Raw genomic sequence first — 27,174 nt, 5'->3', positions numbered from 1 at the left:
AGATGAAAACATTAGCAGGAGCTTGATTTCGCACGTTGTGTAACAATAACCATGGATAATACGGCTTGATATAAAAATTGGAGCATGGAAGAATATGTAGTATTAAATGTTGAAAATGGGACCCCATGGAGGGGGTGGGGTGGGGAGTCTGGAGATTTGGAGGAATTTCTCTATTCTTAAACCAAACCATTCTTAAACCAAAGCGTTCTTAAACCAAGGCGTGCTTTCCCATAGCAGCGTTGGATTCAATTTACAAATGGAGCACACTCAACAGGAAGTGAAACATGTTCTGCTTCCAAGGCAAAGTTCACAAACCAAAACACCTACTTCCGGGTGTTTTGCAGTGTTCTTAATCCAAGTTGTTCATAAACTAAGCCGTTCTTAAACCAAGGTACCACTGTATTCGTAAAACCAAATAAAAATGATTTTAAGAAACCCTGCTCCAGAGGGGGGGGATGGGGAAGTTGTGTTGAGGAAGTATAATTCCTTGTGTCATAAGAAGAAGAAAAACACAAAAATCCACAGTTGGGCAATACCAACCAAAATGTCAGTAAACAATGGCAAAGTTTTTACAGCAGCCAGGCTAATCCTGTCCAGGAACTGCTGTAGCTGGAGAAACAGAAGCTAGGAATCGGCACTGCTTGCCACAGAGGACACTTGGGCCACCGGTGACAAAGACCAGTATCCAGGAATAACCCCAAAGAACACACTTGCCCCTTCAGAAGGAGTGCGACAACATTCAGAACAGGCAACTTGTCTATCTTGCGGACCCACCTACCCAAAGAACCTCCATTTCCCTGGGATTCTTGTACAATTGATTGGCCTTCATCCAGCCCACCACATGTGGAGAACGGTTGTGCGTTTTTGCAAGCCAAAACCAGCCTACCAAGGGCTTGGTGAACTTAGTGGGTTTTTGCTGGGTAAACTTTCCTTCCCCAGGAGTTAATGTGCTTTAACTGTATGGTGTTCATGCAGCCAGAGAGAGAAAGAGAGCATTATTTAGTTCAGGAGCGGTGGGCTTAGTTTGATGCCAAAGCGTGTTCTCATTCATAGAGAGCACGTGTTGCGGTGGGGTCCGGCAGGCCACCCCTCTGTTGCTGGGCGGGTTAGTTTGGATGACCATCCAGAGTGATTGGGCGGGTTGTTGGGTTGTTGTTGGGCAAATTTTGGTGTTGCAATTTAGGGTGTTGGACCAAAGGTTATAAAGTGAAGTCACACAGCACTGACTAGGCTCTTTTGCTGTGTGCATCAGATCACCCGCCCACCCTCCCTAATTTAGGGATCTTGGTTGACCTTGCTATGCCTGCTTTTGGGGCAGGGGCCTGGTAGGAATTTTGTCCAATTGGCTGATTGCCTGGTGCCATTTGGTTTTTGCCTACTGCGTAGCAGATCGTCACAACTTGTAAGGTTGCGGTTAGGCATTGGTTAAAAAATTGGTTGGTGGAGGGGTAAGGATTGGCGGTGCCTGCCCCTCCAATGCTGCTGTAGAAAGGGACTTCCATTAAAGGAATCCAGGGGCTTGCCATTCTTTTGTCCGTACCCCTGAAGGGGGCTTAGAGCCACGCAAGCCCCCGGGTGTGAGGATCTGTTGCGCGGCTCCATGCTCTCCCCAATATTGTTTTCCCTTACTGGCTTTTGCTGGAATCCGGAAGTCAGTTCTGTCCCTGGGCGTGGGGGCAGACAGTCATAACCAATGCCTAAGCAACCACTCACATTTATGTATTTTAATAAAGTTGTGGCCAAAATTATGCCAAAAGCCTTAAACAAAAATTATGTGTGAAGTGTGAATTATTTGGGGGTGGCTTGGAGGACCTTGACACGCAAATTATCTTACGAGTTCCTAACACTCAAGGGTTAAAAGTTCTGCTGTGTGATCACCTCCTATGAGAGGAGGTGGTGGCAGGGGACCCATTGATGCTACAAACATCGCTAGCTTCCTTTAAGGAGCTGGGCGAACCACTTGGAAAGACAAAAGCATTCCTAGGGAGTTAGAACATGAAGCCACAAAGCCTCACGAAACAAATTCTCTTCTCTCTCTCTTTCTCCTGTTCCTGGTGAATGGAGAAACCTTCCTCCTGGGGCAGCAGGCCTAAACAGCTGCACTTCATACACAATTAATCCTTGCTTTTTTTTGGTTACCGGTGCTGAAAATGTTCCAGAAGAGAGACAGACACAGCGCTGTTTAGAGGAGGCCAAAATGCCACCGAAAAATGCATCAGGGCTGAAGAGTGCTGTATGGTCAGGAACTGGCTTGTCAACTTGAATAGGTCTATATCTGTGTAGACCACCAGATTCCTCCTCCTCCTTCTCCTGATCATGGAGGCACCTTCTGCTGCCTCCACTGAGGAGAGACCATAGCTCAGGGGTCGAGAGCATGCAGTGCCAGCTTCAACCTCTGACAGGACTCCAGTTAGAGTAGCGGGACTGGAAAAGATCTCTAATTGAAGCCTTGAGGGTTTGCTCCTGGTCACAGTAGACCAGTGGTGAGGAACCTGTGGCCCTCCAGATATTGATGGACTTAAGAGCTCCGTCAGCCCCAAGCAGCATCGCCAATGATCAGGGTTGGTGGGAGTTGTAGTTCATCACCATTTGGAGGGCCTTCGTGTAGCTACACCCTGAGGTGTAAACTGCTGCTCAAGCATTTTATTCTATTCTTCTCCTTCAGCCACAAAAGACAGCCGTAAGGGTAACATCTACGAATGGGTAGAAAACTGCCTTCAATGTGCAGAACAGAGGGGGGTGGTCTCCCTCCCCTCCCAGCTCAGCGCCATACTGGTGAAGAAAATACTATCCCCCTCACCATAACTTCTGCTGATCTGCATATTTACAGGGGGGCCGGGGGGGATGTTTTAAAAAATAATATTGAGCTGCACTAAATCCAAACACTCCCATAGAGTTGTGGTACCTGACACTCCTGAGCCACTGAATTTGTATATAAAATAAAAGTAGACCAAATGACAAAGTAGCAGTCTTGAGAACTTTGACCCCTAGACACTTCTAGCTGTGAGGTTTTTTTCATTAGCCTTCGGTTCTCACAAGCAGATGTCCACAGGAAACTCGCAAGCAGAACATCTTTCTCCCCACCTTTGATTTTCCACAAGTGCTATTCAGAGACCTGTTGCCACTAAGAGTGGAAATAGAACATAGCCATCATAGTTAGCCTTATCCTCCATTGATTTGCCTATTCCTCTTCTAAAGCCATCCAAATTGGTGGCCATGCAGACTTCTTTTGCAAGAACAAATTCCTGTGTGTGTGTGTGTGTGTGTGTGTGTGTGTGTGTTCTTGAATGTTTCTGTCTCTGGGTTTCTATGCCGTGGTGGTGCAACCCTTTCACCAAAATAAAAACAGCCACCTGTGTAACGAATGGAAAAGCAACATTAGGTGCAAATTCCCAAATCGCTTACTCTAGAGTCACGCTATTAAAACTGGAGACTTTGCAGACACTAGCTAGGATCCACAGCTTTGCAGCTGATCAGCACACAGCCTGGAGACAATTTTCTCTGAGCAATTCCCTGAGCTGAAACACACACACACACCACCCAAAGCACTTCGAAAACTCCTTCAGTTTCATCTTCCTGGATTGCAGCTTCAAATCGGGGGGAGAATCTTGCATGACTTCTTCCCCTTTGTGTTTTGAGATAGGCAGTCTGATATTTAGCGGAATAAGGATGGAGAAATAGAGTGGATAAGAGAGATATCCAAGGGCTTATCCACAATTCCCCTTGTCCTGTTGAATTCCCCTCAGGGGAAAACAGCTCCTCAACACTCAATAATTTTATTATTTGCTAGATTGGAGTAAACAGAGATTTGAGTTCCCCCCAGATTGCCCTCTGTTCCGATTCATCACCAAAGAATGGATTTTCCCTTGGGAAGGAGTGGGGCAAGAGGAAAACCCGCAGAGAGGCTCCAATACTTTCTAGGCACAGTTCAAGCTGCAAGAAGTTGCAAGAAGCCTTTGAGGAAGAGGAAGACTCCCATTTGCTGTTCAGTGGACCTGTCTGGCTGAAAACACTGAAAAGTCTCACTGTAAATGCTTTCATTCAGCAGCTGCTTTGAAGCGAACAGGGCAGTGTGTACAACCATCAGACCCCAGCTGGATTCTAATTAAACTTCCTGTTCACATTAACTTGGAGAGTCTGCTGGGATGGATGCTCAGGCATTTTCCCAAGGCCTGGTCTCTTTGGAGGTTCCATTTCCTGCTAACAGCTGACTGGAGTGCAGTGCTGAAATCCTTGAGAATCATTTGTTGTGGGAAACCCTTTCTCCTAACAAAGAAAACAAAACAGAACGAACCTTCTCCCAGCCCCCTCGGAGCAAGAGAAGCAGGAAATGTTCTGTATAGGGAGAAGAGCCCTTGGATGAATTACCTCGGCTGATTCCCCTCCTTGAGGAGGCTGCCCATCGTAGATAGCGAAAAAAAATTCTTCTCTCATAATAGTGGAAACCGGGGCCATCCAAGGAAGGTGGATATTGGAAGAGTCAAGGCAGTCCTTTGGTATTTCATCTTGAAAAGATTATTTCTGTATGCGTCGACTGCTGCAAGAATGCTTTCTGCCCAGAAATGGAAGGAAGAGAAAGTCCCAACAAGAGAATAATGGCTAACCAAGATGATGGACTATGCCGAAATGGCAAAAATGACCATGAAGATCAGACACTAAGATGGCAAGAAATTTCGTAAAGAGTGGGGGGAAATTATACAGTACCTTAAAGATCACCGTAGATATTTAAAAACGTAGGCAGGATTGTTAGAACACTTATAATGTGCTAAGGCTGAAGCTAAAAATGGATATAAATCAAATTTGAAAAATGTAATAAGATGCAGTAGAAAGAAATAGAGAAACATTGGAAACCGGGGGGGAGGGGGAATCTGATGAGTCAAGTAATCTCAGATGTATAAAAAATTGAAAATGATTTAATTGTATAAGGATACTGTTAAAAAATGGAAAAAATATTATTTTTTAAAAAAAGGAAGAGTCAAGGCAAATAAAAAAAGAAGTACTTCTTCGCACGGCATGTGGTTAAGGGATGGAATTTGCTCCTTTAAGAGGTAATGATAGCCAGAAACCTGGATGGATTTAGAAGAAGGTTAGATATCCATGGGGAATAAGGCTATCATGCCATGATGGAAGAAGTGTGCCTTGTTGGCCGGTGTGAAAACAGGATGCTAGTTTTAGGTGGGCCATGGGGTCACAAAGAGTCAGACACGACTAAATGACTAAACAACAACAAAGCATACTTACTTGGCTGCATGGCTTTCTTAGAAATTCCCTACACAGCGGCTACAGATCTGTGAGTGGGCATGTGGCCAAACAGAGATTTGCATACCTCTGGGGTTTGCATCTTGTGTTGTAAGCACAAAACAGCATCTATTCCCATGAAAGAAGTGCGTCTGGGATTTATGTTGTGGCTGGCACAGAGAATTGCGTTCCTTTTTAAAAAGATAATTGCTTTCGAGTGCACACCTTCGCAGAAGCCCACTGGGAACCAGGGCAGGTTCAGTGAAGGAACAAAACCAGATGGAGACAAGGCAGATGGCAGCTAGCTGACCAATCTAGCACAAAGTCAAGAGGCATTCAAAATTCTCCACTTCCTTCCTTTATTTTGGAGGTAGCTAGTACTATCCAGGACAGTTACAAGGAGCAGTGAGGGGAACCTTCTGCATGCAAAGCAGAAGCTGTTGTTGTTGTTGTTTAGTCATTTAGTCGTGTCCAACTCTTCATGACCCCATGGACCAGAGCACAACAGGCACTCCTGTCTTCCACTGCCTCCCGCAGTTTGGTCAAACTCATGTTGGTAGCTTCCAGAACACTGTCCAACCATCTCGTCCTCTGTCGTCCCCTTCTACTTGTGCCCTCCATCTTTCCCAACATCAGGGTCTTTTCCAGGGAGTCTTTTCTTCTCATGAGGTGACCAAAGTATTGGAGCCTCAGCTTCAGGATCCATCCTTCCAGTGAGCACTCAGGGCTGATTTCCTGAAGAATGGATAGGTTTGATCTTCTTGCAGTCCATGGGACTCTCCAGAGTCTCCTCCACCACCATAATTCAAAAGCATCAATTCTTCGGCAATCAGCCTTCTTTATGGTCCAGCTCTCACTTCCATACATCACTACTGAGAAAACAGCTGTTGTTGTTGGACTACAACTCCCATCATCCCTGACCACTGGTCCTGCTAGCTAGGGATGATGGGAGTTGTAGTCCAACAACAGTTGGGGACCAAGTTTGAGAAACACTGACACCATAGAGCTTTGGCCCTTCCCCTAGCAGAGGCGTGCAGGACCTTTGACCTGCCCAGTGCAACTGAACTACAACTCCCATCAGCCTAAGCACAAACCTCTCCCAACCAAGGGCCAGTGCACCTTATTGGGGCAGAGGATCATCGCTGTGAAGGGTTGCTGAGAGAATGTTAATGCGCCAACACTTTATGCATGGGGAAATATCTAATGGAGCCTGGAACCATGGTTGAAGTGGAAGACATGAGGATTTTTTGCAGGGACCATAACTTGTAACCAAGGAAGCCGTCATGAGGAAAGGCCATTTCAAAGAGTTGCCCCATGCTTGGAAAACCCAGCTTCTATTTTATTTTGTAATAAGATTTATATTTAAGTTTTTAATAATATAATAAGCTAACAGCTACCACAAACTACAAATAAATATAGTGGTACCTCGGGTTACATACGCTTCAGGTTACATACACTTCAGGTTACAAACTCCGCTAACCCAGAAATAGTGCTTCAGGTTAAGAATTTTGCTTCAGGATGAAAACAGAAATCGTGCTCCGGCGGTGCAGCAGCATCAGGAGGCCCCATTAACGAAAGTGGTGCTTCAGGTTAAGAACAGTTTCAGGTTAAGTACGGACCTCCGGAACAAATTAAGTACTTAACCTGAGGTACCACTGTACAAAAAAACACAAATACACTAAGTAGCATAGAGAGTCCTCTCTTAAAGGGACTTCTTAGCCCTTACCACCCACAAAAGATAGTAGCACCTCCTTTCCTTTCTCCTCCCAGCTTCTCACACAGGGAAATCAACATTTCCCTGTCACCCATCCAGTGCTCTCCATCAACCATCTACCACCCCAGGAGTATGTGATCCCTGGACCTTCATAAAGACCCCAGACATAGGACTCCAAAGGGGGGCAGTGACAAAGAAGGGAGACAAAATGAAGGAAGGAAAGAAGGAAGGAAGGAGAAAAAGAAGAGAAAGAAAGAATAAAAAGAAAGGGTGGGATAATTGAGAAGTTGGGGTGACTGAAGGATGGAAGAACAATGGCAAGAAAAACTGATGAGTTATGCCGAGTTGGCAAAGTTGACATATAAATTATGTGAGAAGGACAACCGTGAATTCAAGGAAGAATGGAAACTTTTTTACAAACTATCTAACAAACCAAACAAAAATGATTTGGACTCCTTGGCAGGTTTTGAATAAACACCCACAAATTTATTAGTAGAATATATGACAGATAAGGCAATGATATCATAATGGTTTTAGGGGGTTGCTCGTGCGTAAGTTGCCGCCACTCCTGGCTAGGTGGCCTGGTTAAACCCTTTCTGTCTGGACAGCCCTTCACTTCGTGGCTGTCTCAGTCGCTGGCAGAATCCGTCAGTGGGCGTTTCTTGAACTTCTTCCAGCAAAGAAGTTCTTTGACGCCAAGTCTCCTCCTACTCTCCCTACGCGGAAGCCTTCTGCGCAGGGAGCGTGCGGGCAGCGGAGGACCCGTGCTCTCCCCACTGGTCTCCGGTGAAGAGTCCTGGAGTCCTCTCTCCGATTCCCCCATCTGCCCCCCTTCACCCCTGGTGTTACGCTGATTTCCTTCCCCAGCAGATGGGCTGCCTCTCTCCCTGCTGGGACCCTCTCCGGCATCCCTCTGGAGCCTTCCCTCTGCCTCTGGCTCCGATGGCAGTTCCCTGACAGATATGTACAATTTTTTAACATGCAGAGAATAAAATGTGCAAACAAATCAGAGAGGGGAACTGAGGGAAATCCTTAGGGAGTGGGAGAGGGAGGGAAGGGTGGAAAATGTAATTGGTTATTTTGATTGATAATTTGTTTTGTTAAAATGGTTTAATATAGATATGAGAAGTTGGGGTGATTGAGAGGCCGGAAACCCCAACTTCTCAGTCCTCCCACAGTGCCATTACAAAGGAATGCAAAGCTATGCCAGCTAATCTTGTGGCATCCCAGCAGAACTGTGCCACCCTGGAGAGCTCCTTTAGTAGATGTGCCAGGAGGCGCAGCGGCACTAATCAGCAGCAGGGGTGGCCCAGCTGGCAGCAAACCTTTTCCACGTTTGGATTCAGCAGCACTAAGCCCACCCTTCTGCCATTCTCCGTTCCTGTCGCACGGCTGCCTCCTGATGCCTTATTTCTAAAGGGCATCAGTGTGTGGCACGCTCATGCCTTCAGGATGCTGGCAAGGTCTAAGATGAGGACATGAAAGGCACAAGGAGGCCACCAGGTGTAAACAAGCAAAAAAGGCACCTGCCACACAGAGGAGGGGAGACTTCACTGCTTGCAGATCCACCTGAGCTATAGGTGTGTCTTACATTTCTCATTCTTCGAGCACAGGGATTGGGGGCGGGGAGGGGCGATTCAATTTGTCTTTAAAGGTGAACCTATTTAATTTGCACTTTCTGAAACCATCTGCCCACTGCCATCCTTTGGAATTCACAGCCATCCTTCGCAATCAGCACTTCTCTGGATGCTGCAATGCAGCCGGCCGGACAAGAAGAGGGTACAAAATTGCACATACAGTGGTACCTCGGGTTACATACGCTTCAGGTTACAGACTCCGCTAACCCAGAAATAGTACCTCAGGTTAAGAACTTTGCTTCAGGATGAGAACAGAAATCATGCGGCGGCGGCACGGCAGCTGCAGGAGGCCCCATTAGCTAAAGTGGTGCTTCAGGTTAAGAACAGTTTCAGGTTAAGAACAGACCTCCGGAATGAATTAAGTACTTAACCTGAGGTACCTGTTGGTTTCTGCTTTCTTCTCTGTGCAGCGAAGTGCTTGTCACGAGACAGGTTGTTTACATTCCACAGACAATGCACTGTTGGGTTCCCACGGGAATGGGAGACTGGATGTGACGTACACTGTTTTCCTGTTTTTCACTGTTCTTTGCAGTTTCACTTTTGAGTGATTCTCTCCGTGCTTCAGAGGAGAGATGACGCTTTCTCTGCTCCGGCAGAGGGAAGATGTCTTTCTGTAACTTAACAGCTTTGAAATGTAAATAAAGCAATATAGAGTATGTTGGCACGTATTTTTCATCATTCCGCTGTGCACGGGACACTGCTTATCTCCAACATTTGGTTATGGGCCCAGAAAAACGCAGTGTTTTGAGAATGGACTCCAGAAGTCGGGCTCCTGGCAAAGGAACAGAGGAGCAAAGAAACGAAGTGCCGGCAAAGTATTGGAACAGCGGCAGAGGGACGGAACGCAAGGTATCTGCTCTGCGCGTCAAAATGATTGATGAAGGTATGTGCTACTGCTCCGGGCAGCCTGCCAGCTTCTAATTAATGGCTTTAAGGCTGGACTTTGAACTTTTAAAGCCGTTTTCCACGGCACAAGCGTAGTGGCTTGGATGGCTGGGAAAGTGAAAGTAACTTTGAATTTGCCTTTGGAATGCAGTTTGAAGCAGCTGCAGATAAGCAAAGCAGTTAAGCAGAAGAGCAGCACAGGCAAGGCAGAGGCTGTTTTGAAATTGCCTTTGGATTAAAGCAGCTTGATTTAAAGCAGCAGAGATGGCTAGCTGTACAAAGCTAGCTGATGCTTGTGGGATTCCTAAGCTCAATAAGAAAAACTATACGGACTGGGTTCTCTATGCAGAGGCTATTCTGCAGAAAGAGGGTCTGTTTAAGGTAATTTCAGAAACCCCCCCAGCTCCAGTTACAGATGAATGGAAAGCTATGGATTCCAAGGCAAGGGGAACTCTTACATTGATAGTATCCCCAGAAGAGCTCTGTCTATTGCGTGATAAGACCTCAGCCAGAGAAATTTGGGACGCTCTGAGAGAGGCTCACTTGAGGACAGAAGCTGGATCCACTATGTTTTACTTTAACAAGCTGCATAATATGGCTCTTGCTGAAGGTGGAGATGTGCGTATACATCTGATGGAGATGCAGAATCTGAGACATGAGCTGCAACAGAGAGGACTCAACTTTCCAGAGGCTGTGTATTCCTTCATGATACTACAATCTTTGGGTTCAGGTTGGGAGTCTGTTGCGACTCAGATTGCTGTACAGCCAACTGCTCAGCTGACAATGGACTATGTTACTGCCGTGATATTGAATGAAGCGGATCGCCGCGGTGCTAGCTGCATCAACAAGGGGGAGACTTCACAGTCGTCATCCCGCAGTGCAGTGGAACCACCAGATGGCGCCAAAGCTTTGAAGGCAGTGAAATGCTACTCATGTGGACGTCTAGGCCATATGAAGAGGGAATGCAAATATCCCAGGGCCAAGACAGAGCAGCGCAGTGGAAGCTCATCGCGTGGAAAAGGCCAGAGCAAAGGCAAAGGTCCGGTGTCCAGGACAACGCAGCACAAGGCAATGGTCTCACGCTTCGCTCCAAAGGTTACAGAGGTTGCAGAGGTCCAGAAGACGTCTAGATCTTTCTTCGTTGTTGATTCAGCTGCAACGCATCACATGTGCAATGATAAGCGACTGTTCGTGTCTTTTACACCGCAGGAAGGTGCGATTCACCAGGCAGATGACCACACAATCCCGAGTAAAGGCTACGGAACTGTTGTTCTTCACAGTTTGGACTTATCGATACAGGATGTTCTTTATGTGCCGGATGCGAAACATAATCTGCTCAGCGTTGGACAGCTGATTGAGAAGAAAATTGACGTTTCCTTCAAGAACAAGAAGTGCATCATCACAAAGAAAAATGATTATGTGTTGCATGCTGAATTTGTTGATCGTTTGTTTGTATTGTATTATGATGATGTTGTGCAGGATGACACTTGTTGCATTGCAGATTCTAACAAAAGTTTGCATGCAGAATGTATTCATGATTTTCACAGGAAATTTGGTCATTTGCATTTTGAGGCAGTATCTAAAATGCCTGCCTTGGTTGAAGGTATGACTATTAAACCCTGCAGGTACCACATGAAGTGCAAGGCATGCGCAGCAAACAAGGTGAAAATGGCTGCGAAAGGTAAGGTGTCTAGTAGGCAAGCTACAGAACCATACCAAATTATTCATGCTGATTTGGTTGGACCACTAGCGCCCTCTTTGGGTGGAAATAGGTACTTCATGGTTCTTATTGATGCATTTTCCAGGTATATTTTTGTGTACAATCTCAAGCAGAAATCAGAGGCTTTTCCTAGGTTCAAGGAATTCTGTGCTTGGTTGGGAAATGTGCATGGCAAGAAGATAAAAATTCTTTTCACTGACCGGGGGGGAGAATTCACTTCTCAGCAGTTTGAAGCTTTTCTGGCTGAGAAAGGAATTCAACACGATTTGTCTAGTCCTCGCTCGCCATGGCAGAATGGACTTGCGGAACGAGCAAATCAAACATTGCTTCAAGGGTTAAAAACCTTGCTGCATGATGCAAGTCTTCCAGAGAGTTATTGGGCCGAAGCTCTCTCATGTTTCACTTACAGTTATAATCGCAGGTTATCTTCAGCGATTGGTTGTACCCCCTATGAGAAGATGTTTGGCAAGAAGCCTTACATCAAACACATGAAAATTTTTGGTTCGGACATGTGGGTTCACTCACCACAACACTCCAAGTTAGACAAGCGTGGATTGCATGGTATCTTTCTAGGTTATCAGAAAGGGTCTTACAGAATAATGATGACTGACTCTAAGGAAATTAAGCTCACAAGAAGTGTTGAGTACAATGCCAAGTGGGGGGAGAATGTGGGAATTTTCCAATGTTATCCTGATGACAGTGATGAGACTGAGGATAGTCAAAAGCAACCGCAACAACCCACACCCACTGATGAAGGTTCTGATTCTGAGTCTGAAACTGAATCGAGTGATTCAGAGGATTTCAAGAGTGCGAAAGCCTCTATGCGACCCTCTGAAAGCTCTGATCAAGAATTGGAGGAACCATTGTTCACAATAGGTCACTTTTCTCCTAAGAAGGAAGAGGAGAGTGTTGAAGACTTAAGGCTAATTCGCAGGTCACAGAGAGCCACAAAAGGCAGACCTCCAAAGAGATTTGCTGATGAGTTTGCTAAGATAGCAGTAACAGCTGTTAAAAGCTCCAAGAAGGTTTTTGAACCTTCAAGTTTCCAAGAAATCCAGGATTTGGATTCAAAGGAAGCTGAGCCATGGTTAAATGCCATGAAGGCTGAGCTTGATTCCTTGGAAAGGAACAAAACATGGGACCTAGTTCCAATAGTTCCAGGAATGAAATTGCTTGGAAGCAAATGGGTCTTCAAAGCGAAGACTGATCAAAATGGCAAGATAGTCAGACACAAAGCCAGATTGGTAGCCAGAGGATTTGCTCAGGTACCAGGTGAAGACTATCACGAGACCTACTCACCCACAGTGAGGTATGAGAGCATTAGGCTTATGCTCAAGCTAGCTGCAGAAGAAAATCTACACATTAGTCACCATGATGTGAATACAGCTTTTCTGTACGGATCTCTAGGTGAATCACTTTATATGCTTCCACCTGATGGCGTACAGGTAAAACAGGGATTTGTTTGTGCTCTGAAAAAGTCCCTTTATGGTCTCAAACAAAGTGCACGGTGTTGGCACACAAAACTCACTGAAGTATTGTTTTCTCTAGGTTTTCAGCAAGGGAAAGCTGATCCATGTGTATTTGTCAAAGAGGAGGGGCAAAAGAAACTGTATTGTTTGTTTTATGTTGATGATCTTTTATTCTTTTGGAAAGATGTCACAATGTACAATAACGCCCTAGCTCAACTGAAAGAGCACTTTGACATGAAAGATCTTGGTGAGGTAAACAACTACCTATCTCTGGAAATAGAGAGAGATCAAGATGGTAACATTCTAGTACACCAGTCACGGAAAATTGCTGATGTGTTAAGCAAACTAAACCTGATGGATGCTAACCCTGTAGACACACCGATGACAACAGGTTATCAGGTAGATGACACTGAAGCAGCATTTTCTGACACCACACTGTACAGAAGTGTGCTAGGCAAGCTAAACTTCATTGCCAGATGTTCAAGACCAGACATTGCTGTAAGCTGTAATTTGCTAAGCAGACAAGTCAACAATCCTACTGTTAAGGATTGGAAAGCTCTGAAACGCATAGCGCGGTATTTGAAAGGCACTATGCATTACAGACTGAGATTTAACAATCAGAAGTCTGGTGGTCTTGAGATATTTGCAGATGCAAGTTTTGGAAGTGACACTACAGACAGGAAAAGTACGTCTGGAGTTTGCTATAAGTACAATCAGGGTCTATTTGATTGGTCATGCAAGAAGCAAACAACAGTTAGCTTAAGTACTTGTGAAGCTGAACTGAATGCACTGTCTTATTCACTTAAGGATTGTGAATGGTTGTTACAATTGTGCAAAGACATGAAAATTCCTGTCAAATGTCCAATCCAGGTTTACCAGGACAACAAAGCATGTTTGGCTTTGCTGAATTCTGAAGGTTGTAAGCAAAGCACGAAGCACTTGCAATTGAAGTTGCAACATGCTAGGGAACGTATTCAGAAGGGACTCGTAACGGTGTCCTATATGCCAGGTAATGAAATTCCTGCTGATGTATTGTCCAAGATTGTATCAAGGGATCAACACTGTACCTATGTGCAGAAGTTGGGTTTGTACTGATATTGTACGAACACGCTGCCCAGAGATGTTCACAGAAAGGGGGAGGATGTTGGTTTCTGCTTTCTTCTCTGTGCAGCGAAGTGCTTGTCACGAGACAGGTTGTTTACATTCCACAGACAATGCACTGTTGGGTTCCCACGGGAGTGGGAGACTGGATGTGACGTACACTGTTTTCCTGTTTTTCACTGTTCTTTGCAGTTTCACTTTTGAGTGATTCTCTCCGTGCTTCAGAGGAGAGATGACGCTTTCTCTGCTCCGGCAGAGGGAAGATGTTTTTCTGTAACTTAACAGCTTTGAAATGTAAATAAAGCAATATAGAGTATGTTGGCACGCATTTTTCATCATTCCGCTGTGCACGGGACACTGCTTATCTCCAACAGTACCACTGTACCAGGGTTAAGTGTGCACAGAAATTCGTATCTTAGTGAAAACAGCATGCAAGTATACATCTTATTAGCGAAAACTGCTTTGCAAAAAATGAGCATTTTCGGCAAGAGTGCATACAAAAATTCCAGTATTAGGAGAAATTCTCATCCAAAATGCTGATGAATTTTCATGAGGACTTAAAAAACAACAACCACATAAAGGTACAAGGTAAAGGGACCCCTGACCGTTAAGTCCAGTCGCGGATGACTCTGGGGTTGCAGCGCTCATCACATATAAATGTGGAAATGTGGAAAACTAAACTTAAGACCCGAAAATGAGAAACTGAACCCTCTACAAGAATGCTGTTTTAGGGAAGGAGGTGCAAATAGAAAACCAGAAGCTGCTTTAGACAGAGTCAAACCATTGTTCCAAAGAACCTAGTCTTGTCTGCTCTGTCTTGTCTCTGGCAGAGACCTTTGATATCACCTGCTACCTTTTTTTTCTTTGATAACATTTTTTTATTTTTCCAAAAATAACAAAAACAACAATACAAGAAGAAAGCACGACACGACAAAATGACTTCCCTCTAGTCCCTTCCTTGGTTGTATTATTTATCAACTAAATTTAAAACCTATTTAAACTGCCTGTTATCCATTCAAAACAAAATTACAAGTAATCTTAAAACCATGCTAATGTATTAACCTGTGTACACTGCTTTTGTATATATGCAATAAGCACCTTCCATTCTTCCTTAAATTCAAGATATCACCTGCAGATGCCTGGGACTGAACCTGGGGCATTGGTCACTGGTCCATCTAACTCAATATTGCCTCCACTATCCGGCAGCAGCTATCCAGGGACTCAGGCCAAGAGTCTTTCCCAGACATACCTTGAAATGCCAAGGACTGAACCTAGGACCTTTTTCATGCAAAGCAAATGCTCAAGCCTCAAACCAGGAGTTGCAAAGAAAACACCTGTTTCACTGTTTGTTTGTTGTGTGGCGAGTTCCCCCTCCCCCCCCAGTGGAAATAAAGACACAAGACACAATTATTATTGGTCAAAGGCCTGGAAACGATGCCCTATGAGGAACGGCTAAGGGAGCTGGGCATGTTTAGCCTGGAGAAGAGGAGGTTAAGGGGTGATATGATAGCCATGTTCAAATATATAAAAGGATGTCACATAGAGGAGGGAGAAAGGTTGTTTTCTGCTGCTCCAGAGAAGCGGACACGGAGCAATGGATCCAAACTACAAGAAAGAAGATTCCACCTAAACATTAGGAAGAACTTCCTGACAGTAAGAGCTGTTCGACAGTGGAATTTGCTGCCAAGGAGTGTGGTGGAGTCTCCTTCTTTGGAGGTCTTTAAGCAGAGGCTTGACAACCATATGTCAGGAGTGCTGTGATGGTGTTTCCTGCTTGGCAGGGGGTTGGACTCGATGGCCCTTGTGGTCTCTTCCAACTCTATGATTCTATGATTCTATGGTTAATGGGCTAAATAAGGCCACAACTTTATTGGTTACAGGTGATGAGCGGTATTGGCTTAGGCATTGGTCCTAACTGACTATATCCGACTTCAGCCCGTCCGCTTGAAGTCTGGGAAGGGTTAACCACCAGTAGGGGGAGTCCTGCTGATGCACATCAACTAGGAATTCCCCCGGGGTCACCGATCGGGGCGTGCCTTAGGCCCCCACCTCCATAGGCTTCGGACAGGGCCACACCCCCCGGAATCCTTTATCGGACTACCCTTCAATATGTGGGGGAGGTGATGGCGCTTCCTCCCCTCTTCCATCTACAGAGCAATACCAATGCCTATCCGCCAATACCCAGAAAGTTGTGACGATTTGCTACAAGGTAGGTGAAAACCAAGTGGCTGGTGCCAATTTGCCAAGTGGAAAAATTCCTACCAGGCCCCTCAATGGCGACCAACCAAGGTCCATAGCAAGGTCAAGGAACGAAAACCTTATAGGGCGGGAGGGTGGGAAAAACAGGAACAGCTGGCAGGCGGCAAAGAGGGAGATCCCTGGCTGCGTCCTGGTTTAAATAAGGCAGGCCACACCCCTAGAGCCAGCCGATTGGCTGGCCAGGAGGTGACATGGCCGGGAATCCCCCCCATCACATGTATGATGGAGCCGTGAAGCCCGCAACTCCATCTCCTCTGAATGGTAGAAGTGGCCTTTATTACAGCAGCTGAAACAGTTGTTCGGAGCTGCCATCCCCCATTTCCTCCTCTCTCCCAAATACCCATAAAATATAACTGCATAATCACATGACGTCATTCCATGGTGAATCTTTGACAAGAGGCTTGTCTGACCCCTTCCCTTCCCTACACTCCATCATTCCGCTTGTCTAGACAAGCTTTCCTATATAGGTTTTTCAGCTGACTCTGGTTTTAATTATTTTTCTTTTTCTTGTGCTCCCCCCCCATTCTTTCATCTTTTTGTTTGTTTGCTGATTATGCATCTTGACATTGTTATTTTAAAAATAAATCTAAGCACTCTTTTTTTTGCTTGTGGAAAAGAAGGATCAAAACAATTATTTCAATAAAAAATAAAATGAATTGTCGGTTGATGAAGAAAGAAATGGCAGCTACCACCGAGATTCGCAGCTGCACACAATCTTTTGGTGAATTGGGGAAGTCAGCACACCTCAGCTTGTGTGATGTATCAGCTAAGTATGCAGAGTTCCAGCAGAGTTTTCAGAGATTTCCTGCTCCCAGCAGAAAGCTTCTCACAGAGTCCCTGGTTAAAGGGAAAACTTCTCGGGCATCGTCGGCCAGAGGATGTTAAAGAAGGACCGAACATTTTTTATGTATGCAACAACAGCAGCAAGGATACTTGTCGCCAAGCACTGGAAAACCCAAGATTTGCCCACGCTGGAAGAATGGCAGATGCAACTGATAGACTACATGGAGCTAGCAGAAATGACTGGCAGAATCCGAGACTTGGGAGAAGAGGCTGTGGAGGAGGACTGGAAGAAATTCAAGGACTATCTACAAAAATATTGTAAATTGTATGAATGTTAAGAGAGATGTAAGATTATTAACAATAGGGCACCAACAAGCTGGTTAAAAGGAAGATGAAGATAAATGTAAATATGAGAAAAGTTAAATTTTGGAAAAAATTTATGTTAAAATGAAGGTTTTAAGGTTTGGGTTAAATTATCCAAAATTAGGGATACAATATCGGAAAATTATAAGATAAGAATTGAAATAAGGTGATAAATTGCTGAGTAAAGTTTGAAAATTTGGAACGCAGGAACGAGAGATGTGAGGAAGTCCAAAGAAGTGAAGAAAGTATGATTATTGTTAAAGTTTATGTTATTTTGTTTGTTTTTTCTTTATTGTATTAAGAAAATATTTATAAAAAAATAAATAAAGGGAAAACTTCTCTCCCACACAGTTCAAAGGGTCTATTGCATCCAGATACAAGACAAAGCTAAAGTTTACTACCTACAATGTAAAGTTCTTTTGTTCTTTAGAGCAAAAATACATAGGTACAGATCCACCAACACTAAGGTAAAAGGTAAGGTTAAAGGAACCCTGGACGGTTAAGTCCAGTCAAAGGTGACTATGGCGCTCATCTCGCTTTCAGGCTGAGGGAGCCGGTTTTCGTCCTCAGGCAGCTTTCTGGGTCATGTGGCCAGCACGAGTAAACCGCTTCTGGTGCAACGGGATACCGTGACGAGTGCCAGAGCTCACGGAAACGCCGTTTACCTTCTTGCTGCAGTGGTACCTATTTATCTACTTGCACTGGTGTGCTTTCAAACTGCTAGGTTGGCAGGAGCTGGGACAGAGCAACAGGAGCTCACCCTGTTGTGGGGATTCAAACCGCTGACCTTCCGATCAGCAAGCCCAAGAGGCTCAGTGGTTTAGACCACCACACCATGCTAGCTAAACCCACAGCCTCTTTCCCTTGACTCTTGGAGATTCAGAGTCTGATAGCATCAGGATTTGCAAAAACAAGACTTGATGAAAGTGATTCTGAACCAACATTCCTGAACCATTGGGTGGGTGAACGTCACAACAAGTCATTTATTCGTCCTCACCAGTGTTGCCATGGTGATCCAGTGCACCTGGTACTCTTATCTCAGAGCATCAAGACACGAGACCGAGCACTGTGCAATCTAACCCATTGTTCACGTGGCATAGTGGTTAGAATATTGGACTAGGACCTGGAAGATCAGGGTTCAAATCCCCACTGGACCATGAAGCTCACTGGGTGACCTTTAACCGTCACTGCCTCTCAGCCTAACCTACCTCACAGAGTTTTTTTGGGGGGGATTAAATGAAGAGTGAGTGCACCAAGTACACCACCTTGAGCTTGGAGAAAAAGATGGGATATAAATGCATATTATTATTATTATTATTATTATTATTAATGATAAATAACATTATTATGAACAATAAACAACAGAAATACAAGAATTTATTTATGCCTCTTACTCTATTCTTCTCCCACTCTGGGATTAACTCCTGTGAGGTGTTTTTTTTTTAACACTGAAAGAAAAATGAAACTGATGCAGAAGGAAGCTCAAAAAGAGATTAAGGCAATAATTGCTTGATCTCTGTTTGTTTACCACCGTTCATTATAAGATTTTTTTCCCTTTAAAAAGTCACAAGCAATTAATGAAAGTTGGCTAATGAGGGGGCTGTGTCGCTCACCTTGTTCTGAAGCCACAGTCTTATTTCTCTAACCCCTGCCCACCCACTGACTCCTGGGCCCCCACCAGCTTGCATCCAATGCTGTCAGGCTGTGGTCACTATCGATTACATGCTTCAGTTCTTCAGCAGCTCTAATCACATCTCTTGGGTTGCAGAGGATGATGCATTGCTCAGCAAACAGCTCTGACTTTTTATCGCTAAATTATTGCAAGCAGCAAAGGACCTCAGTAGCCTTCCAAGCACAGCCCCTACTCAGTAGGGCCAGCCAACCCCAGGGTTGAGGGGTCCCTGGGAAAGGTGCTGGCCACTGTTAGCCACCGTGATTTGTAATGCACCAGAACTCTGGCACTTCCAGAGAAGTGCATTGTGGGAAATTCAGATGGTGGATGCCAAGTTCTGTCATTGATGGTTCAGAGGTGCTAGTCAACAGCCAGAACTGGGAAACTTCTGAGATTTGGAGAGTTGCCATCAGTTGAGACAGAGAGAGAATAGTGGGCTAAGCAAATGAATGGCTGATTCAGTATTAAGGGAGATTTTGTGGTGCTGTGGGTTAAACCACAGAGCCTAGGCTTGCCAATCAGAAGGTTGGTGGTTCGAATCCCCGTGACAGGGTGAGCTCCCGTTGTTCGGTCCCTGCTCTTGCCAACCAAGCTGTTCGAAAGCATAAAGTGCAAGTAGATAAATAGGTACCGCTCCGGCGGGAAGGTAAATGGCGTTTCCGTGCGCTGCTCTGGTTCGCCAGAAGTGGCTTAGTCATGCTGGCCACATGACCCGGAAGCTGTACGCCAGCTCCCTCAGTCAATAAAGCAAGATGAGCGCCACAACCCCAGAGTCAGCCATGACTGGACCTAATAGTCAGGGGTCCCTTTACTTTTTATATTGGTAAAGGGAAGGCCCTAGGTCAGTCATAGAGTTTGTGGCAGAGGTTTATTCCAGTCTAGCTGTGTACCACAGTTACAATTGGCAAGAAAACTTCTAGATGTAAAACCTGTGCTCTGCCACACTGACTCATATATTGGCAATCTTTTAGGGCTGTACCCAGCTAGAGTTGACTCATTGGAATAAATGGCCCTAAGTTAGTTATGCCTATCAATTCCAGTGGGTTTACTTTGAGTAGGACTAGCATGATACATGACTAGCAAGATGATTTTTTTTTTTTTAAAAAAAAGGGTAGTAGGGTTTAAACTCCTATAGCCTAGAAGCCCTTCTCCAGAGTCTACTGGTCCCAGTTGCAGTTATTTGTTGCTATTAGAAGTGCACTCTGCACATGCTCAGTTGAGGAACGTTTGTTGATGTCCCAGGACTAAGCTGCAGCACAAACACGTGCTCTCACACACAGCTCAGATGCTGATCCAAGGCACAAATTTTGCCGTGAACATATGTGTTACATAGGGTAGGACCTATTAAATTATTCCACTTATTTTTGTAACGCAGCATAAAGCGAGCCTTGCAAGCAAAACTATCAGATTAGCATTCATCCTAATTATTCTGCATACAATATAGTTTCTATTGTAGTAGACTGTGCAACGTAATACAAACATACCTTACAGTATTAATGTCAGCCTGAAATATATTTAGAAAAGGAAGCAGGAGGGAGGTTAGAATATTGCTCGTATTTGCAGAATGCTTTTATGTAGCTGGTTTTGTTTTCCTGGCTGTTGCATTCTTGGAAAGTAAAGACAAGCCCTCTGGCCATATCTGTCTTCAAAGGATGTCAGCCTTAAAACAAACACAACATGGTACTAAAAGGTGCCGCAAAGGGATGCAGATCAAATAAAGGAGCAGAATGAGTTGGAAACGAGTGACGTAATCTACAAAATATTTACCACAGCTAAGCTTTTGGGGGCAGAAGAAAGTAACACAGGTCATGCTCATGAACACACTGATGGTACTTAGAATCATAAAATCATAGAGTTGGAAGAGACCACAAGGGCCATCGAGTCCAACCCCCTGTGAAGCAGGAAACACCATCAGAGCTCCGTGGTCCGCTTCCCTGGAGCAGCAGAAAACAACCTTTCTCCCTCCTCTATGTGACATCCTTTTATATATTTGAACATGGCTATCATATCACCCCTTAACCTCCTCTTCTCCAGGCTAAACATGCCCAGCTCCCTTAGCCGTTCCTCATAAGGCATCGTTGCCAGGCCTTTGACCATTTTGGTTGCCCTCCTCTGGACACGTTCCAGTTTGTCAGTGTCCTTCTTGAACTGTGGTGCCCAGAACTGGACACAGTACTCCAGGTGAGGTCTGACCAGAGCAGAATACAGTGGCACTATTACTTCCCTTGATCTAGATGCTATACTCCTATTGATGCAGCCCAGAATTGCATTGGCTTTTTTAGCTGCCGCATCACACTGTTGGCTCATGTCAAGTTTGTGGTCAACCAAGACTCCTAGATCCTTTTCACATGTACTGCTCTCAAGCCAGGTGTCACCCATCTTGTATTTGTGCCTCTCATTTTTTATACATTCATGGACCACAAATCACATATTTGCAGTCAGCTCCCAGGCTGCTGTAGCAATTTATGGGGGATCAGGTCCTGTGAGGCTCTTTATATCCTCATTCCTGCCCGCACCACTCCCTAGACTGGGAGGCAGGGCAGGTGAGAAGAGGAAGAATCTAATCCAGTTGGTCCCATGAACCTATTTCTTCAAAGTGATGCAGGACCTGCTCACATGGCAAGCACGGGGTGTGTGTGTCGGGGTGTGTGTGTTGTGCATGCCCGCAGAGCTATCACACAACCACAGTAACTGACATAATCCCTCGCCCTGACCTAGCCACTGTGATCCACGTGACGGTCACCTCCAGAGTGGACTATTATAACTCACTCTGCCCTTGAGACTGACCCAGAAACTCCAGTGGGTGCAGAATGCCGTGGCGAGATTCCTTACGGTGTCCTCGCTGCGGGATCACATTCACCCAGTGCTATACTAGCTACATTGGCTCCAGGTTTAAGGTGCTGGTTTTAACCTTTAAAGCCCTATATGGCCTAGGACCCTCGTACCTACAGGACCGCCTCTCCTGGTATGTCCCATGGAGCACCTTACGGTCTTCAAACAAAACCATCTTGGAGGTGCCAGGCCACAGTGATGTTAGGCTGGCCTCAACCAGAGTCAGGGATTTTTTGGCTGTGGCCCCGATCTGGTGGAACGCTCTGTCACAAGAGACTAGGGCCCTGCGGGACTTGACTTCTCTTCCAGCTCAGCCTGACCCCCACCTTTGGCAATCCTCACAGAACTCTAGCCCAATGGTTGCCATTAATTTGATTTGAACTGATCTTATAATGAAATGATTTTAGAATGTTGTATTATTTTCTTGTTGTTAGCTGCTCTGAGCCCGGCTTCGGCTGGGAAGGGCGGGATATAAATAAAAATGTATTATTATTATTATTATTATTATTATTATTATTATTATTATTAAAACCTGTTATTTGAACACTCTCCTCTGTTGACCCTTATAGAGGGTTGCCCATGCTGAGTTTGTCACAGCAAAAAGCTACAAAGAGAGACTCATGACACCTTAAGGACTAATGAATTGTGTCATGTGCTAAGCAAGAAATAAGTAAACTGTGGCCCTCTAGATGCTGTGGTGCTAATATGTATATATTAATCTGTTTGCTCCCTATGCCAGGCCTGGTCAATGGCAACTTTGCCCTCCTACTTCAATGGGGCTTTTTCTGTAGAACTCCAGAAGTTGTTGAACTCCAGCTTCCATATGCTAAGCTGGCTGGGGATGATGGGAGTTGGAGCCCGGCAATATCTGGAGGGCCACAGGTTGCCCAAAACCTGATATATGCATAGCTTTCCCCAAACTGTGTTACATTTAAGTTGTACTTCATCAATGCAGTCTTGAAGAAAGCTCAATGGTTGATAGTAACCCTGTCTTGAAAGTTTCATCATTAAGCTGTTTTACCACTTCTTCTTGGGTTTCTTGCTCAACGATGCTGTGGCAGCTTTGGGTTTCTTTACCACTTCTGAACTTTTTGTCTCATAGTTTTCAGTGTCCATTTTGTGTGTCTCTGGAATGGGAAGGATAATGGCCAGTACACAGATGAGTTGAAAAATGGCACCAAAGAAGAGGCCATAGTGCAGGATGTTCTGCATGAACGTAGGCTCTGGGATTTCAGGGGGTGAGAAGTCCAGTTCAGCATCCATTTGGTGAGACAAAAAGTTCAGAAGTGGTAAAGAAACCCAAAGCTGCCACAGCATCGTTGAGCAAGAAACCCAAGAAAGAAACCAAGAAGAAGTGGTAAAACAGCTTAATGGTGAAACTTTCAAGACAGGGTTACTATCGACCATTGAGCTTTCTTCAAAACCTGATGTAAGCTTTTACTTGAACTAGAAGCGAGATAGATAGATCTACAGACAGGTAAATATTGGGATGCATACAGCTAAGTTGATGTGCTAGTGGGAGCCAGCACGAGTCCCGCTAGTGCAACAGGACTTGCCCACTCCTTCCCTCTGTGCATCCCCCCATGTCCCTGCTCCTCAAATTGGCTCTGCAGGGTCAGGACAAACCCCAGCTCAGCGAGCAGGCGAAGAAGATGGGAGATCATGCTGTTGAGCAAGCAGAGACGGTTCTGCCGATGGTAGATTTCCACCCACTACTCTGAACAGCAGCGCAAAAGCACACTTTATGACAATTCAATTAGAACTTAAAAGTGCGCAAAACGACCCTTCACTGCAGCTGGTAATAACAGGGGCCGGCAACCTAAGGCCCATGAGCCACAAGCAACCCATGGGAGTTGTTTAACCGGCCCACAAGCTGCCCCCAAACCGAGCCGCCCGCTCGGTGAGTCCCCACGCACTGCTCTAAACCGGCGCAGCACAGCACGGCGCGGAGACTCGCTTCCGCGGCACCAGAAATCGTGTCTGTGCAGACGCCGAAAATCACGGGAAGGTGTGCAATCTGGCCCACAGAGGGATCTCTGCTGAAGTGAAGTGGCCCAGGCAAGAAGAAGAGTTTGGATTTGATATCCCGCTTTATCACTACCCGAAGGAGTCTCAAAGGGGCTAACATTCTCCTTTCCCTTCCTCCCCCACAACAAACACTCTGTGAGGTGAGTGGGGCTGAGAGACTTCAGAGAAGTGTGACTAGCCCAAGGTCACCCAGCAGCTGCATGTGGAGGAGTGGAGACGCAAACCCAGTTCACCAGATTATGAGTCCATCGCTCTTAACCACTACACCACACTGGCTCTCAAGATAAACCTTGCCGACCCCTGGGTCATATAGGAATCAGGAAAATGAGAATACAATCAGCCACTGATGCTGTTGGCATCCATTTATATATGTGGGTCCCACCCCCCACCCAATTTCATCCTCTTCCACCACCATCACACACTCACCCATGACTCAAGTTTGAGCAAATTTCATTTCATACTCCCCTTGCTATCCAGCCTTTTGAATTCCCCTCCCCACAGGAGGTTGTGGACTCGCCTTCCTTGGATGCTTTTAAGCAGAGTTTGGATGGCCATCTGTCATGGATGCTGTAGCTGAGATTCCAGCATTGCAAGGGGGCTGGACAAGATGACCCTTGGGGTCCTTTCCAATTCTACAATTCTACAAAAATTAAAAGCAGAATTCCTCATTTCCTGCAGAGGCCCAGTGGACCCCAGTGACGTTCTCACACAGCCCGAGAGAAGCATATCAGAACATGAAAGCAACTCCGTAATCTCAGCATGACATAGGTGTTAACTAACCTGGAAGCCAACCAAGCGGCTGGCATTAAAAAAATCCCCTTATCTAGCAAATGCACATTTCAGCACTGACTTCCGCAGCCACCGCATGTGGCCCAAAGGCAAGCAGGTTGCTGCACACAGAAAATAATATTTTGAAAGGAAAAAGCCAAGACACGGGCCGTATTATTAACAATTAGCATGACAATCAGAACAATTTGTCTGGACTCAAAACAACAACAACAAAGTGACATGTATAAGCACAGCTGAATGAAGCCAGCAGCACAACTGCAATAAAAATCACCCAGGGTGGGGGGCAAGCCCCTTGGAATCATGTTCTAAACAGCGTATGATTTGAAATTGCCATCTAGATGGAAGCTGCTGAGGAAAGGGGGTTTCAGGTCAAAGCCGTCTGTTAAGAGAGAGATTAAACCAACGTTCACCTACCTGTCCAGTCGCCAACGACCTTAACGTGAACCCCAAAAGTTGCTTCAGAAGCTGTTGGGCACTGTGGGGGGAAATAAAATGAAGCGTGTTGGAATGCAGTTGTGGGGGAAGTAATTAGCAATACAGTTTAACCTACAGCTCCACCAAATCTCCCTTAATACTGAATCAACCATTCATTTGCTTAGCCCACTACAGTGGTACCTCGGGTTACAGACGCTTCAGGTTACAGACGCTTCAGGTTACAGACGCTTCAGGTTACAGACTCTGCTAACCCAGAAATAGTACCTCGGGTTAAGAACTTTGCTTCAGGATGAGAACAGAAATCATGCTTTGGTGGCGCAGCGGCAGCTCGAGGCCCCATTAGCTAAAGCGGTGCTTCAGGTTAAGAACAGTTTCAGGTTAAGAATGGACCTCCGGAACGAATTAAGTACTTAACCTGAGGTACCACTGTACATCAATAACATGTGAAGGCCTCTTCTTCTTTTTGCAATAAGATTTGTATTGAGATTTCCCCGTAATACGATAAGATTACAACGATCTGAGATACAAAACGAAACAAAAGAGAATCAAAAGAGAAAGAGGCAATAGAGATAAAGAGAGGGAAAAGAGAGAAACACAGAGGGAGAAAACAAAGGAGAAATAGAGAAACATTAGCAAAAAATTACAAAAGAGAGACTTCCGATTTTCCTTCTATTCTATTCTATTCTATTCTATTCTATTCTATTCTATTCTATTCTATTCTAATTTGCTGGTCACACACTAGAAGAAAATATTACTAAAAACTATCTACTTTCTGTTAAACAATATCCCCTCTAAGTTCCAGGGTCTTTTTTAAAAATGGAAATGGGATAAAAAGGTAATGGGACCCCTGACCATTAGGTCCAGTCGTGGCCGACTGTGGGGTTGCGGTGCTCATCTCGCTTCATTGGCCGAGGGAGGTGGCGTATAGCTGCTTTTGGTGAACCAGAGCAACACACGGAAACGCCGTTTACCTTCCCGCCGGAGCAGTACCTATTTATCTACTTGCACTTTGACGTGCTTTCGAACTGCTGGGTTGGCAGGAGCAGGGACCGAGCAACGGGAGCTCACCCCGTCACGGGGATTCGAACCGCCAACCTACTGGACATTTATTTGAATGAATGGGAGGATGCCTGGTTACACACACACACACACACTCCCCTGAAAAGGCACATGATACCCAATAAAAAACAGCGACAAGCAGGTACTAGGTGATGGGAAACATTTATCTCCTCCTGAGACCCTGGAGAGTTGTCATCAGTCAGATTACACTGACTAGGTAGACAAGCATCCTGACTATTGTAAGGTAGCTTCCTTTGGGACATAGCATCTATTATCTTAAGAGTCTCTTGTTTTCATTTAAAAGGCAGAGCCCTCCTGAGAGGAGGGGGGATGCCTCTGTGTGTATCATATAGAAGCAAACAGGGTGTGATTTTTTTCTAATTATTTTTTTTATTCTTGCTTCTCTCGCCTGGAATTTTAATTAATGGAGTTATCGATTTACAAAAGCACATGGCCAATTTACTAAGATTACTATAACCACTTCAGCAATTATTTTATTTTTATTTACCGTATTTATTTTATATTTATTTATATTTATTTATTTATTTATTTTGCTGATTGATCGATATCCCAGGGCAGTGCACAACATCAAAACTATTTTACAGAAAAAAATAATGATAAAAACGTAATAAAACATAGCAAGAAGCACAACAGCCCTGTAAGGTAGACCAGTATAATCAACCTCAGTATTGTGACTGGTGGGAGGGAGCTGTTCCTGAAAGAACAGTGGCTTAAACAAGGTACCAAACAACCTGGGTGGAACGCAACTATGCTTTACTCAAAGTAAACCCATTGAAATGAATGGACTTAGTCAGGTTCATTACTTTCAATGGGTCTACACCAAGTAAAACTTAGTTGAAACCACCATCAACACCCCTGTTGCCAAACTCTTGCCTTTCTAGAAAAGTTATGGTTTGCAAGGACTACATTTGAGCAGGTGGCGCTGTGGTGTAAACCACTGGGCCTAGGGCTTGCTGATCGGAAGGTCACCGGTTTGAATCCCTGCGACGGGGTGGGCTCCCCTCCACTTTGAAAACACATCAAAGTGCAAGTAGATAAATAGGTACCACTCTGGCGGGAAGGTAAACGGCGTTTCCATGCACTGCTCTGGTTCGCCAGAAGTGGCTTAGTCATCCTGGCCACATGACTCGGAAAAACTGTCTGCAGACAAATGTCAGCTCCCTCGGCTA

General features: G+C 45.1%; 1 protein-coding gene across 3 annotated transcripts in view; it reads right to left on the bottom strand.

Annotated features, from left to right (window-relative positions):
- Positions 1-27,174, bottom strand: part of NOX4 (NADPH oxidase 4) — a 112,203-nt gene that overhangs the window by 29,573 nt on the left and 55,456 nt on the right. For all 3 annotated transcript variants that reach the window (XM_081909884.1, XM_081909882.1, XM_081909883.1), the window contains one exon: positions 24,905-24,965. In XM_081909884.1, the coding sequence (XP_081766010.1) occupies positions 24,905-24,965 (61 nt within the window). The remainder of the gene's footprint in view (positions 1-24,904; positions 24,966-27,174) is intronic.

This window comes from Podarcis melisellensis, assembly GCF_964234715.1.
Source record: "Podarcis melisellensis genome assembly, chromosome: 4".
Classification (NCBI taxonomy): Eukaryota; Metazoa; Chordata; class Lepidosauria; order Squamata; family Lacertidae; genus Podarcis; species Podarcis melisellensis.
Note: the sequence above shows the minus strand (reverse complement) of the source record. Positions and strands in the feature narration are given on the sequence as shown.